We start from the raw sequence: 15,585 nt of genomic DNA on the forward strand, positions 1-15,585 counted from the left end.
CTCAGCTTCATTTCCTACTATTAGAGGAATCTCTTCCAAGGTAACCAGGCTCAGATTCCCTCTGGCCCCATTTACACTCCTCCAAGCAAGACTAAGGCATACCATGGGTTTTTCCTTAATTGTCATTTCACATGAATTTCCCTCAAATTGGCATCCTTTTCCCCATAAAAGTAGTGAGAATTATTGAAAAGATGGTAGGTACAATACTCAAGAAAACAATGAAGAAATAACCATTACAAAAAGTGCCACCGCCTTAGCATGACATATCTCAGACTTTTATTTTATTCCTCGTTGGTTGATTTGTTGAGGTTGTTCTGTTAGTCAGCTTTCTATCACTGTGAGAAAACACCTGAGAAAAATCAATTCAAAAGGAGGAAAGACTTATTTTAGCTCAGTGATTCAGAGGTTTCAGTCCATGGTTCCCTGGGCCCGTTGCTTTGGGCCTGTGGCACCACAGTACATCATGGCAATGGGAGGAGGGGGCTCGCCTCATGGCAACCAGGAAGCAGAGAGAGAAAGAGGGAAAGACCTGGGGGACCAATATTCCCATAATGTTGTAATTTCCTCCCACTAGGCCTCTTGCCCTGCCCTAACCTCCCAACAGTGACAGAGTGGTGACCAAACCTTTGACATAGGAGGCTTCAGGGGATACTTGAGATCCAAACTTTAACACTTACTGTTGCTGTTCTTATTTCTAATGGCTCCTTACTTGTCTCCCTTCCAGGACTGGGGAAGGACTAAGAAATATGATGATTAAAAGCACGGGCTTTGGTATCAGATCAACTAGGGTACGAATTCTAACTCTGCAACCTGGTAGAATGTGCTGGGTAGCTGTCTTTATCATACAGTTAGAGTTATGGTGACTATGGAATAAGTACTGTCAATTAACCTCTCAATTGTGTGCAAATATTGCACTGATATTCTAGTTTTTCAAGGACATTTGATTTTCTGGTTTCAGAAGTCCCGCAATATGAATGCTGTGTCTTGGAGAGAGACTTGGCTTTGCAACCATTTTTTTTTAAATATTCATTTATCTTTCTGATATGCATTTATGGAGAACTGATCACATGTTATGAAAAGAATTCCAGAGATCTGTAATCCCTCATACTTGACTGTCCCTTTCTTCAGGAAATAGAGGAAGCATCTTGGAGGATCTGCTCAGGGCATCATCTTTCATACTTTGCATTAAGTATCTGTTGCTATATCACAAACCACCCCAAAACTTAGTGACTTAACAATAACCATTTATTAATCTGCCACAAGCCGGCTAGGGTTGCAGATTTGGGTCAAGATTGCCTGATCTTGACCAGCCTGGCTCCTATGATTAGCAGCTTGACTGTGTACTGGTGGTCCAGAATAGACTTACCCGTATGTTTAACGATGTTGTTGGCTCCTATCTGAAGCAGTGGAGGTAAATGACCATGTGCGTGTTTTCTCCTCTATCAGGCTAGCACTGGCTTGTTCACAGGGGGTCACAGGCTTCAAAGCAAAAGGAAAGCAGGCCACAGTATGCAAGAACTTTACAAGTCTCTGCTCAACCATCCTAAAACATGTGGCAAACTAACCCAGATTCAAAGTGTGGAAAGAGATACTACCTCTAGAGGGAAGAGCTACAGTCACACTGTAAGGTCCTGGGCCTAGGGCCGGAAAAATTTTTGGCTACTTTTGCAATCTACCACACGCCTTTTGATCATAATCCCAATGCTTTTCCCTTCTAGTTTACTAGTATGACATATTAGGAAATCCTTGACCTAGTTCTACTTTTTCTTTTCCCTGTACTCCATCAGGTTTCTTCTGGGTCCATTCAAGAGAGTGTGAAAGACCGAGTGATTGACTCGCGGCTGCAGCTGTTTATCACCAAGCCAGGTCTCTACACATGCATAGCTACCAATAGACATGGAGAGAAATTCAGTACAGCGAAGGCTGCTGCCACCATCAGTGTATCAGGTAAGATGGCCCTGCATGTTCCCGTGGCTCCAGGAGAGGGGAGAGTGGGTGCTATTCCACCACATCTGGCATTGGGAAAAACCTTTATCTCCTACTCCAGTCCCCAGTGAGAATACTCCAGAGGTGACCTAGATAAGGATTTTGGCTAATTTGTTGCCTCACAAATGAAATCCCCGCTTGTCCAATTGTTGAGTAACAACTTGAGGAGCTCACTTCTTTCTATCTCTTTCTTTTCTTTCCTCTCTCCCTTCCCTCTTCCTTTCACCCCTTCCTCCCTCCCTTCCCTTCTTCCTTACCTCCTTCTTTATTTTTCTTTTTTACAATTTCCTTTTCCTCCCCTTCTCATTTCTTTCTCTTTTTGAGTTATCCAAACTTCCCAAGGCTCTCCAGGAGTAAGTTGTCAGATATTTACCATATTTGAGCCAATTTTGCATGGCTACTTCTTGGGGCATTTGTTCCTGTGAGTAAGACTCTTATGGTTGTTCCTTTCCTGTTTTAGGCAACAGCAGGGCATACAGGTATTTTCAAGGAAAAGAGCTGACACATGGATTTCTAGGATATTTGTGTTGTGTTATAAAGGTTTATTTTTAAAATTTAAATGTCCCAAAGGCTCCTGAGAACATTTATGGAATTCGTAGAGTTGGAAATAATCCCCGTATCAGGAAATGCCAGGCATACTATATTCATAGCAGGCCTACTATCCAGGGATCAGCAGAGAGGTGTTTGGCCCCACATGTAAGGCACTGGTAGAAACTTGCCCAGGGCCAGCTCCCCAGAGCCTGCTGTTTCTTATTACAGTGCCACTTCTTTGATCTTCCCTGATGAGGAACTTTCCAGTAATGTCTGTGATTTTTTAGTATAAAGTAAACAGAGGCTTCAGAGAAATATATTGGGAATACTAGACAAAACTGGGCCTCTGGGGCATACCCATGAAAGAAAGACTCCAAAACTAAGTGTCCCTGTACCACCTCCTGGAATATGTCCACCTGTAGTGTTATATTAGGGAAAATCATTTCTTCCAGAGAATGGCACAACTCCTAAAGTAAATTCAACTCAATTTAAAATGAAATTAAATTAAATGATTTCTATTTACACAGTACTTTGCTATTTTTATAGAGCACTTTTACATGCATTTATTAAATATTCTGGATGTAGACCCTTGTGTTGGGTAAAGTAAGGAATGGAAACAATTAAGAAATGGGTCTTGCTTTCTAGGAACTGTCAATCTAGAAGGGAAGTTAGCCAGCCACATTTAGGTAGCTCAGACTATGCAGTATTGCAGAAACACAGACCAAGAACAACAACAGAGCAACAGAGGAAGAGTTGAAGGGAGTCCTTGGGAAAGAGGTACTATTTGAACAGAAAATGTGTGTACAAGATAAACAGGTTGAAATATGTTCACAAAGCAGCAAGTCAGTGGTCTAGAACATGATGGAGACTGCAGTCAGGTGAAAAGTGGGAAGAAAAGTTTGAAGTGTGGGTTCTAACCAGTTTATGCCCGGGTAGGTTTAATGCACTTGTCCATCAATGGGAAATCATTCAGTTATTTTAGAGGAAATAAGTGCTCTGGTCAGATATGTCCTTTAGCAAATTGACAGGAGGGAGGATGTCAAGTGGCTTGGAAGCATGGCAAGCAGCTAGGAAACTCTTCCAGGAGTCGAGAAAAGTCATGAAGACCTGAACAACAGCAGCAATGATTGGTACAGAGAGAAGAGGAGGACACCCAGGATCTGCTATGAGAGAAATGCAATGTATAAGGGCTTGAGTCGGCCAGGGAGGTCCTCTGGTAACAGGGTAGGAGAATGAATTCTGAAGTGTTTAAGATTGAGGAGATGTGTAGGACAAACAGTAATACATAAATAAAAGCAAAACGTGAGGACATGAGAAGGCCCAGGAGGTACTGGAAATTTCTGATGCCTTTGAATTACCAGAATTATTCTAGTCACACTATCTTTGTTTTCTTTGATTATATGATCAATACCTATTAAGTGAATAAATATACCTATACAATTTAGCTATCTATATATTTATATAATGTATAGGTATATATACATTATGTGTGTGTACACATGCCATATATTCATTATATGAAGACACAACATATTGACATATGAATACTCAAACTCGAGCAAATAAATGGATCTGATTTAGCTTAACCTACACTTCCACTGAAGATAAGAGAATTTTGTGTCACCAATCTTTCAAGTCTCATTTCCAGTGATTTTTTTTTTTTTCATTCATTTAAAGACAATCCCCTCCCAGAGTTCTTCTTTCCCTCCGTCCTTCCATCTCTTCCCCTAGATGGCAGGGGAAGACAGGACAAGTATTTTATTCCCCCCCCCCCACCCCCTGCCGCTAGTGAAGACAGCAGCTGGGGAACTTCTGCTTTCAGAATTTGGTTGGGACCCAGAGGACCTCCCTGGCCGACTCACCTCCTTCTGGAGCAGCACAGCCCTCTGCTTCTCAGCTGAATCTTTCACCAAACCCCATCTAGAGATTGTTCTGCAACTACCTCAGAGAGGCCATCCTGTCTGTCCCCACCAAGGCCCTAAAGCAGGGCTACCTAATCCCATCTCAGCTCTTTTTGTATCCTTAATGGGGCCTGAAGCAATTTCTGGATCCCTCTCAAGGTACACAGAACGAAAGAAAGATTCAAACTGACTTACCCAGTTCTGCTATCTACCCAACCACATCACACTATTGTGTTTACACTAATGTTGCCATCTCACGTCAGGGTAAGGGATCCCTGTAAGGTATTTTGCTTCTAATATTCCAAATAAGAAGTTGCAAAACTCTCTCTTCTTTTGTCCTTTTCCTTCATTAATCAATATACCTCCCTTCTAAGATTTGGGCCCAGAAAAGGAATCTACAAAATGTGTATCCAAATTCTTTATCTCCCTTCTTTCCTCATTCCCATACATACCAAGCCTGAAGGGCCAGACAGGGATTCTTTATTTAATGTGGAAACCTTTATAGCCTACTCATGACAAATGCAAAAATAATTGTGGAAATAGTGCTTTGACCAGTAAGGAGGGGAACCTAATAAAAATGGTTTTATCTGCTCCACACAAGGGTATATTCATCCCATGGGCATGATCTTTAAGACACTGAAAAGACTATACAGCATGATCTTTACCATACTATACATAGCCACATCATCTCGCCACCCCTGTCCCAGCTTCCCAGGCAGGTCTAAAGAGTGGATCTTGAGAACCTATTCCAACTCCGTTAGTAAATGGAATATACCAAAGAGAAATCTGTAATCCTAAAAACAGAGGGGTATCTTCTGATGGTAGAAAGAACCTTTAGGTATGACACAGGTAGCATAGGAAGGCAACATTCTGGGGTGAGAGGTGAGGGGGGGAGGGGTAGCGCCAATCAGAAATAGCAGCTCATGGAAAATAACAGTGGAATGTGCATGGAGGGAAGGGAGAGTGGGAGCAGTGTATGGATTAGCGTGTAGCAGTGGAAGGCTTGCAAACTGCAATGCCTGGATGCAGATGAAGAGCAGTCATCTCAGTAGGGCGAATGGTCATGTAGCCTGGGACCAACAATGACTTGGCCAGTCAGTGGACACCAGTGTGATATGGAGGTCAATTTCAGAGGGTAGGTAAAATTGGGACCTGGAAGTGAAACTTGAGAACACCCTGGACAGGGGTATATTTACAGTAGTGGCTAAAGGGTCATCAGAGAACCTGAGTAGAGCATACAGCATAAAGAAAGTGTTAACCTATAACTGGGACCTGTGATCTTGCCCTTCTCTGAACTGCATGAGCCACACTTAAATCAGTCCATATACAGAATCACAGTAAGGTCCAATATTAGGAATCAAATAAAGAAATGAGAATTTAGTCAAAAACTGGAAAAGAAAAAAGACTTAGACGTGTTAGAGAGAGTATGGTAGATCAAAAATAGGTCCGTGAGTTGGAAATTAGCTACATATCTAGTGTTATTACCTGCCCTGCTCATAAAAGCTCCAAGATTTTTCTCTTCATCTCCTCATCTGTTTTTCAGGTGAGGGTCACTGACTATTGGAGGTTTTGACTCTCTTCTACTTTTCCCCAAAGCTTCCAGGCAGGTCTAAAGAGTGGATCTTGAGCGCACTGAGTAAGAGCTCTGAGACTTCTGCCATTTTCTCTTCCAGTCTTTGACCTGTTCTTGTCAGTTAGACCTGCCAGATGTCTCATGAGTTCCCTCTGGAATCACTGAGGAAATGACCTCCCAACACTGAAGTGCTCCTGAGATCAGTATGTAGGGAAGTAAGACCAATCAGATTAAAAAAAAAAAAAAGGATCATTTGGAGCCACTTTCTTCAGGAGCATCTCACATAAGCATGGTCTTAGGCTCCCCAGAGCTCCCTGTTCTTGATATAGCATCTGTTTTATCCCTATCTGCTAAATCCCTCTTTCCTGTGGCCTCCAGTGGGGCTGGCCAGAGGTCCAGTCAGACATGGTGCCTCCTCTTGCTATTCTAACAATGCTTCCTACCCCAGAATCTGCCGCTGTCTCTCATTTCAGCTGTCCCCATGTTCCCCTTGTGTGATGTAGTCAACAGCCCCCTCTGTCACAGACCTGTGTTTCACTTGGAAGCTTTTACTCCATCTGTTTATTTACTCATCTCAGCAGGACAACTGGAAATGGAAAGAGCAAATAGTCTAGTGCTTAGAATTATGTCCAGAGATATTTCTAGGGTTTGAAGGACAACTCAAAACAGAGATTGGTCTTCATTTCCCCAAAGCCTTCCATGAGTCTGCTCAAGCCTCTGTGCCTGCAGAAATGTGATACATTTCCTTCTTCATCATTTATTCGCTGTTAGTCATCAAAAGGCATCACAAAAGTTTTTGCATCTTTTGCCTGTCAACCAAGAAGTTGCATTTCCCCTCCAGTCACAACCCAAAAGACTCAAGTTACGATTTAAACTCACCAGGATGCTGGTATTGGGCAAGATGCCTTGTCTTTGTCATCAGAACTCTAGGCCCTGTGGTGGAGACCAGCCAAAGGGCCCATGATCCCTGTAATGAGCATGGTCCTGGAACAGCCAGAGGCCATAAAAATAGGCACAGGGAGGGATTCAGAAGAACATACATGTTTGTATTTCCCATTTTTAACAGCATGAATATTTTCTTTATCAGACTGTGAGGTCCAAAGTTTTGTATGTGCTTTTCCAGTCTTAAGGAATAGTGAGGAGTCTTTGGTCACATTCTTCCTCCACCGTTACTAATTCTACCAATCTCTCCACTGTCTGTAATGCCCCTTCTTTAGGTTGACCCCAGGACCAGAAGTTCTGGACCCTACATTTGAATTTTATATGGCATTATCAGAAATCTGATGTGATAGTATGGGATTCCCTCACTGTAAAATGGGCCACTTAGTTTTATTTTCCATATTTCAAGAGTTGATGTTCGATACTATTATAAAAAAAAATAGAACTTTGAATTCTACAACAAAATTGATAGAGGTGATTGAATGTACTGCCATGTTACATACTCTTCCTTATGTCTGATAGCCACTCTCCTATTTCCCTCCAGTGCTGGACATAATTTTTAGGCAGGTGGTGGCACAGAAGGGAGCACATGATCCCCTTTACCATTCAGCCAAAGGGCCTATGATCCCTGTAATGAACTTTCTCCCACTAAAGGCGAAGAGTTTTCTTATCAACAGAGCAGACACCATGCCCTGGAATTTCATGCTGACTTCATCTGGTTTTAAACTGATTAAAAGTGTTTTGTTTTTGTTTTTAATAAAGGGGAAAGAATAAATGAGTAACAGACAGTAGCCACACTAAATTGCTCCCAGATGTTCTGCAGTTAGGCATAAAAGGTAAGCATGCTTTTCCAATCAGGCAGCTTCTTGTTTTAGAACCCAGGCAAGTTTCAAAAGAAGGCCAACGTTTTACAGACTTTTCCAGATCATTTTCAAGATTCTACAGACATTGGGTAACAATGTCAGTCAGCTGTACATTGCTGTGACCAAAATACCTGACAAGAACAATTTTAAGGAGAGAAAATTTATTTTGGCTCATGATTCCAGAGATTTAGTCCATGGTTGGCCAACTTGACAGAACGTCAAGGCAGAAGGGCCTCATGGAGGGCCACTGCTCCATTTATGGTGGCCAGGCAGCAGAGAGAGGGAGGAGGAAGGGGCCTCAGAGAAAAAGATGCCCCCAGTGACCCACCTTCTCCAGCCACGCCCCACCTGCTTATAGTTACCACCCGGTCAGTCCATTCAAACTAGGATGGACTAATAAGATTATAACTATCAAAATCTAATTATTTTACCTCTAAATATTCCTGCATTAACACAGGAGCTTTGGTGGGGGTGGGGACACCTTATATCCAAACCATAACAGTGGGTATTGGAAATTTCTGAAGTTTAAAAACAAAAACTAGCCTTGAAATAAAATCATTGGTTTATAAATCACTATTTTCTTAGACCCCTTCCCTGTCCCCCAGCTACCTACCACCCAGAAAGAAAGAGTCTTTAAGAAACACATGGAAGTCCAATGAATGAGAGTACCTCCTGATTGTCTTACTAGTCTAGAAACTGCCGGTCACCTTAAATTAGCTTCATCTCTTGTTGCTTACTTGCCCTTGTTATAGAAGCCTATTAAAGCATCTTATTTCCTCCCTAGTACTATGGCTGGATTCTCTTTGGCACTGGTTCATCTCTAAGCTGTTGAATCTTCTTTTTGTGTTATGAAGTGAGGTCTCTCTCCATACCTGTCATTTTTGCTCACTGAGTTTCAATGGGTCTCTCTGCTCATCTGCTATGAGAATCTGTTTTGACTCCTCCAAACTATATGCCATTTTCTCCAGAATTTCTTAATGTCCTCTTCCACCTAGTCTGTCACAGTGGGAGACTTATCATGAGGTTTGGGGCTTATAGATGCCACTTTTCCCAGAATTCTGCATTGACATTGAAGCTCATATAGGTTCCAAATTCACATAGCTAATAAATGTTAGGGCCAGTATTAAAACCCAGCACATGCCGGATCCAGGCCTTTAATGCCTTAATGGATTATTAAATCCTCTTGTTGCAAGCATCTGACTACTGACTCTCTCATGGGACACATGAGTTCTTCGGAGAGTCCTGCAGAGGCCTCCATGCCACACAGTACCTTATGTGGGAGAATTCACAGTCCCCAGCCCTTGATCTGAATCCCTGCTGGGCAGCCTGTGGTGTCTTACTGTTGGGGTTCTTTTGTCTGATGGCCGTTCTCTTGGTAACCTAGCAACCTTCCATAGCATCCCATGGATTCACATCTGAGGTGAGGTCCCTGCTGTCTAAGTGATGGCCAGTGCCACCTCTGGACCCTCCCTCTGCCTTTAGGCCCTAATGCTTGTGGTTCTTTTCAGAAAGTAATGTTATTTTTTAAAAAAATAAAAATAAAGACACTTTTCTTGGCTTTGTGTACTAGTCTCTCAATTCTTAGTCGAAAAAAGCTGCATTAGACATTTTATAATCCCCTACACAAAAATCATTCAAGCATGAGGAAAATCTAGAGAAATAGCTCATCTCCTGGCCTCTGATTTTTACTGGGATGCTTTCCACCTTCATTTGAAGGCCAAGAACCAAAACTGTGTGCCTGTGTACAGAGCCTGCTTAATGGAACAAAGAGGAAGCTAGTAATGTTCCTCTGGACATTGCAAGGAAAAAAGTGTCGTGTGTGTGTGTGTGTGTGTGTTTATGTCTGTGATTACATATTTTCTATAATCATTTACTTTAGAAATTGAGAGCATGAAAACAACTGGCTTAAAAATTTCAAATATAAGGGGATCCATGCTATGAATGGAAAATACCAGTATTTTCATGGAATGAGTGCCATACATTCAGAATAGACTAATTTACCCCAAATCAGTTCACCTAATACCAGTTTACCTAAACCCACTTTACCTAATTTGTTACCCTTATCAGAATTAAAAATTTAAAATTTTTCCAGATAATATAGCCAAACAGTCTTGACTTGTTTTGTATTTTTAATACTATAACACATATTATGTAGGTCATTGTGGTTGGTCATTGTGTTTTTTTCTCTTTTATCCAATTTAGAACACTTGCAGGATGCTTTATTCAATTTGACAAAAATGACTACTTTTAAAACATTTTTGTAAGAAAACAACCTTGAACCATACATTCAAGGTTGCAAAAATTGTGTTGTCACCAATCCCTGTGATATAAAAAAAGTAATCAGAAATACAAACTTGTTGTATTTCAAGGAAACTAACTTTTTAGAATTCTTAAAAATGCCAAAAGAATTGCACCCAACCCAAATGGATCTAACATCTTCCAAGAAAGCCAGACCTTGACATTCAGAGAAATTCTAATGCAGCAAATTGGTTTTAGACAAAGTACGTTTCACATTTTGCTTTAATAATGGGAGTAGGGAACAAGGAGAAAATTGGCCACAAAACACTTGGTAAAGCATATGAATCTTTAATTTCTCCAAAAGAAGTTGGAATAATTCAGAAAGGAAGACCACTTCATAGCCTCCCAGGGCCCTCATACTGGAAGAGGGTCTGAGTAGGATCATGTAGCTCACCCCAGGAGAGGCAGGACCACCTCACAGCGCCCTGAACTGTACTCCCACGGGCATAACTGGCTACATAATTTATGGAGTTAACTGCAAAATGAAAATGTTAAAAAATAGTATTTCAAGAAGAGCATTAAAGTAGTCATAGGAGAGTATGGAACCCTGTGTAACTGACCACCCAGGCCACATACCCAGAAGGCCAGCATGGGCACCTCCATTTGAAAAGAATACAATTCCCAGGACAGTATTTTCTTAATCTCCTTTCTTCAGATCTGCCTGTTAATGCAGGATCTAGCCTCCAATAGAAGCAGAAAACTTAACAGAGCCTTAGAGATTGAAACTCTTTCAAACCATAAGATGAAAATGTACTAACTTTCTTTTTCCCCTCTTTTTAAATGTGATTTCTTATGGGAACTTCCTTTCCTGTTAATAGAATGGAGGTAAGAAACTATTTTTATACTCATGTTTTGCTTGCTTGTGTTTTTTTTTTTTGTTGTTGTTTGTTTATTACTTGATACACCATTAATTGTCTGCTATGTGTTGAGTGTTAGAAATTTTTTGAAAGTAGAGGATAGGAAAGGCAGCAGAATACAACAGACACTAGTATGGCAACATGTAAATCAATGGATGTGTAACTGATGTGATTCTGCAATCTGTATACGGGGTAAAAATGGGAGTTCATAACCCACTTGAATCAAAGTGTGAAATATGATATATCAAGAACTATGTAATGTTTTGAACAACCAACAATAAAAAATTTAAAAAAATAAAAATAAAAAAAAGTTTCTAATTTCTAAGGCTTTTAATGCTCTGACTAGATGATGGCAATGATGAAGATAAGGAGAGCAGAATCAAGAACTCCAGTCATTGCCTAACAAAATTTGTTCTAAATCTTGTCCAAAGTCATATAGCTTTGATGTATTTGTTTGCCCAAGGAATAAATAGATGCTGAATTACTATGTGGGTTCTAAGAGACAGCACTGACTCTTACGAACTTCACAGTGAAGACAAGTATCTGCTGAAGGGATATATAATGTAAGCATGACCACAGAGATTTTTGACTGGTGATCTTTTCCATGTGATGTTATTCCTTCACACCCAGCTAAAGTTGTGTTTCTCTGCCTGTGGTTCTTGGGACTGCTGATGAGCCAATCCTAGAAACAACTGGTCCTCTTGCTCATTTGAACAGTGGAACAGTTGCTGTGAGCTCCTTTCTAAATTTTTTTCTAAACAATAGGTTTAGGAGATTGAGGGACAAAATGGCCTAATTTACCTCCATGTCTTGGGTCTAAGATTTGATCATAGTGTGACATTTGAGGTATACAAGTTTCTTCAAAAAAGTAGATGGCTGGGTGGGATGGTACACACCTGTAATTCCAGTGACTCAAGAGACTGAGGCAGAAGAATCACAAATTCAAAGCCAGCCTCAGCAACGTAGTGAGACCCTGCCTCAAAATTCTATCTATCTATCTATCTATCTATCTATCTATCTATCTATCTATATATCTCTATCTATATAGATATAGATATAGATATAGATATATAGACTGGGACATAGCTCAGTGGTAGCGCACCCTAGGTTCAGTGTGCACCCTAGGTTCAGTGTGCAGTATTGGGGGGAAAAAGAAAGAAAGGGGAAATAGCTAGAACACTGAAAGTGTGATTAGCAGTCAATAGATAAATACTACATAGCTATGTAGATAGATAAATATTTTTAGATATATAATATATACTTGGGGTGGGGGAGTCCTATATATCCATATGCTTAAATTATGGAGCTCATCCAAGCATAGCAATGCTACCCAAAGCCAAGTCCTTAATAATCACAGGAACATCATACATCATGTGGAAAACTTATAATAATTATACACTTTGTATATGTATAGGTTTTCCCAATGTACAAAGGTTTTCACAAGCTAATGGTCTTCAGGCTATTAGGAAGAAAAAACAAAATATAAACCAAGATCTAGTTTTTATTTAAAATCCATTTCTTTTCCCCTTCTTGTTTGTTTTTGTAGTACTTGCGATGGAACCCAGAGGTATTCTACCACTGGGCTACAGCCCCAGCACTTTTTATTTTTTATTTTGAGACAGGGTCTTACTATGTTGCTCAGGCTGGCCTGGAGCTGTCAATTCTCCTATCTCAGCCTCCTCAGTCACTGGGACTTCAGGCATGTGCCACCATACTCGGCTTTTCCTATTTTGGTTCTTTCTTTTGCACTACGTAGCCAATGCCCCCCCAAAAGTGAGCATTCAATTCTATTAAGACACACTGAAGTCGTTTTCCAGCATCAGAAATCCAGAGAGATGGATTGATTATAAGATGATTATTAATACTCCTTACCTCTGAGGCTATTTTCCTTTAGTATACTTTTTCTTTGTTCCAATTTTTTTTCCCCAAAAGACATGTTTTATTGTGTACTTAGAGGGAAAAATCAAGACTGTCTTTTATTTCTAAAAATATTCATGGAGATATAAAAAGTAACAGCACTCAGTAGTTAACACATGACACCATCAGAACCTGGATGGCTAATTAGGAGTTTCCAGACCCTTTGGGAAATATTCAACTTTTATATGATGAGGTCGTTTCCATTAATGAGTAGGGTTACACCAATGTTTATTCATCCTCCCTTTATACCAGGATATATGAATATGTGAGATGATTTTATAAACCAGTTTTAGCTATTTCTCGTTATTATCTATTATTAAGTTTATTAAAGCACAGCATGCTTGCTTCTCTGAAACTTTCTTAGCGTCACTATGGATTGGGGGCCCTACACAGGTAAGGCATAAATTATTTCTCTGGTTGTTTCTGACCAGAGAAATTCACACAGGTTTGAATGGGAGTTTTATTTATTTATTTTATTCAAAGCCTCTATTTTAAAAATACCCAGCAAATGAAATGATAAGGAAAAAATAATCCTGACTAATTAGTGAAAGGTTGGTCCAAATTAAAGGAAGATGCTATGCTACAAAATATCATTTTAAAGTATATAGATAGCTGTGTTTCTTAGACATTTGTTGTTTTATCTGAATGTGCTGTCTCATTCTAATGATTTTTTTTAAAGACTAGCCAAAGCTGATTTGTAAAGCACCGATTTTTCAAATTCAAATAGGGTAGCTTAACAATTTTGAAGTTTCTCACAAATTTCAATGCGTTTAATTGTTTCACTTTAAATCTTTTATATAAAGGTAATGAAATGCTAATTTCTAACTGTTGTACAAATCTGATGACAATACAATGTAAGAGTTTTCTGTCATTGTTAGTAATAGAGATCTAATGGAAAGCATAAGAATATACTGAGACCATCACAGTGCTTACACTTTACAAGAGTTCAATACATATCTGTCAATTGAATGTGAGTTGTTATAATTATTACAGATACTATCATATTGCATGAAGTAGACAGGTGGATATGTAATAGCACCAGCAGTAATTTCCATTTTCCCAATTATCCTTTTCAGCTGTTATAGAAAATAAGTCTTTAATGTTATTCTTGTGCTGCCTCTATAGGATTATGTTTTTTTCCATATATTACCAATTAACACATAATGATCTGACCTCAGAATAATTACTTGTCTCATTTTACCAAGCAGAGCATTTGGGGCACTGAGTGACCCTGCAATTTCCCCCAAGACATGGGATGAGAAACTATCAAAGCTAAAGATGCTACTTAGCTCCTCCGAAAGTCATATGCCATGCTTTCTTCTCCATGCATGGCTTTTTCTTTAGTGGAATTCTGGGGAGATGTGTGGGTGAGAGAATTTAAATATGCAAGGTGTGTCAGAGATGCAAGTGTTCTGCAAAGATTGGCTACTTAACTCTCCTAACACGTAAATAAACAATGTTCTTAAAGCTGCAAGCTTTTTGGATCAGAGCAATTATTATGTTATCGAATGCTATCTTTTGTTAACCATCACGATGAATGTTTTTTCCAATGCATTTCTTTTTTTTTTTTAAATTTAGCTGTTTTGTAAGAAGTGGGTGAGCTGACCTCACCCAAACCAGTAGAATTCTATTTATAAAGTAAGTAACAAAAATACCCAAATCTATTCAGTCCTTGACCATTCCCAAAGCTTTCCATGCCCATGATCACATTTGGCCTTCATAATAGCCCTCTAGAATGGCTAGAGATGATATAATTGCAGCTGGAAATGAAGACAATATTCACATGGAACATTTCAAACAGTTTGCAAGTGCACTGCTCTCCTATTTCTGTGATGCAGATGTGAAATTGAAAAAAAAAAAAAAAACAACATAGAATGAATGCCAAGAAATAGCATGTGATGGGAATGTTGTTCATTTCTTCCTTTAGTAAACCACAGAAAGATTACAAAGGCTACTGCGCCCAGTACAGAGGGGAGGTGTGCGATGCAGTCCTGGCAAAAGATGCTCTTGTGTTTTTCAACACCTCCTACGCGGACCCCGAGGAGGCCCAGGAGCTACTGGTTCACACAGCATGGAATGAACTGAAAGCCATGAGCCCACTCTGCCGGCAGGCTGCAGAGGCTCTGCTGTGCAGCCACGTTTTCCCAGAGTGCAGTCCTGGGGGAGTGCCTACTCCCACCCCCATTTGCAGGTAAAACTTCACAAACATGTAAATGAGAAACTTCCATGGTTGTGTCTTCAAACAGGAAGTTTTCAAAAGAAGTTGTCATTTGCCATAGAAAAGACAAAAGCTGGCTTTCAACCAAAAGAGGAGGTGATTCCCAGGATAAAATTCCTACCAAGTGAATCACTGATGATGATCTATAATACAAAGACACTGAACTTCTAGAAAAATGTCATAAAAGATATAATATTCTATTACTCTTGCAGTGTTCACATTATTGTCCTATTTATAAATAGTCCTGCTTCCTGCAAAATAAAAAGAGAAATCCTAAACTCACATGGGCTCCAATAGTAAGACTTATCAAAAAATGCTGGCTTTTGAATCAAATAGAACAAATTTCAAATATGGTTAGTTCTCATTTTTAGATGTATATGATCTTAGGCTAAACTTCAGTTTTCCTCATCTGTACCATAGAGTCGAGGGGAGTAAAGGATGAATTGTACCCATAATATGTATTAGAAACCAGATAGAGTGTTATTCTTCCTGGACTTTCTTT

General features: G+C 39.8%; 1 protein-coding gene across 5 annotated transcripts in view; it reads left to right on the forward strand.

Annotated features, from left to right (window-relative positions):
* The window catches only part of Musk (muscle associated receptor tyrosine kinase), a 95,036-nt gene that overhangs the window by 60,397 nt on the left and 19,054 nt on the right, over positions 1–15,585 (forward strand). For 3 of the 5 annotated variants that reach the window (XM_027942989.3, XM_027942991.3, XM_027942992.3), the window contains 3 exons: positions 1,788–1,947; positions 10,910–10,916; positions 14,793–15,056. In XM_027942989.3, the coding sequence (XP_027798790.1) occupies positions 1,788–1,947; positions 10,910–10,916; positions 14,793–15,056 (431 nt within the window). The remainder of the gene's footprint in view (positions 1–1,787; positions 1,948–10,909; positions 10,917–14,792; positions 15,057–15,585) is intronic. The other 2 variants (XM_027942993.3, XM_027942994.3) reach the window with 1 other exon arrangement.

The sequence above is a fragment of the Marmota flaviventris genome, chromosome 13 (genome assembly GCF_047511675.1).
Source record: "Marmota flaviventris isolate mMarFla1 chromosome 13, mMarFla1.hap1, whole genome shotgun sequence".
Lineage (NCBI taxonomy): Eukaryota > Metazoa > Chordata > Mammalia > Rodentia > Sciuridae > Marmota > Marmota flaviventris.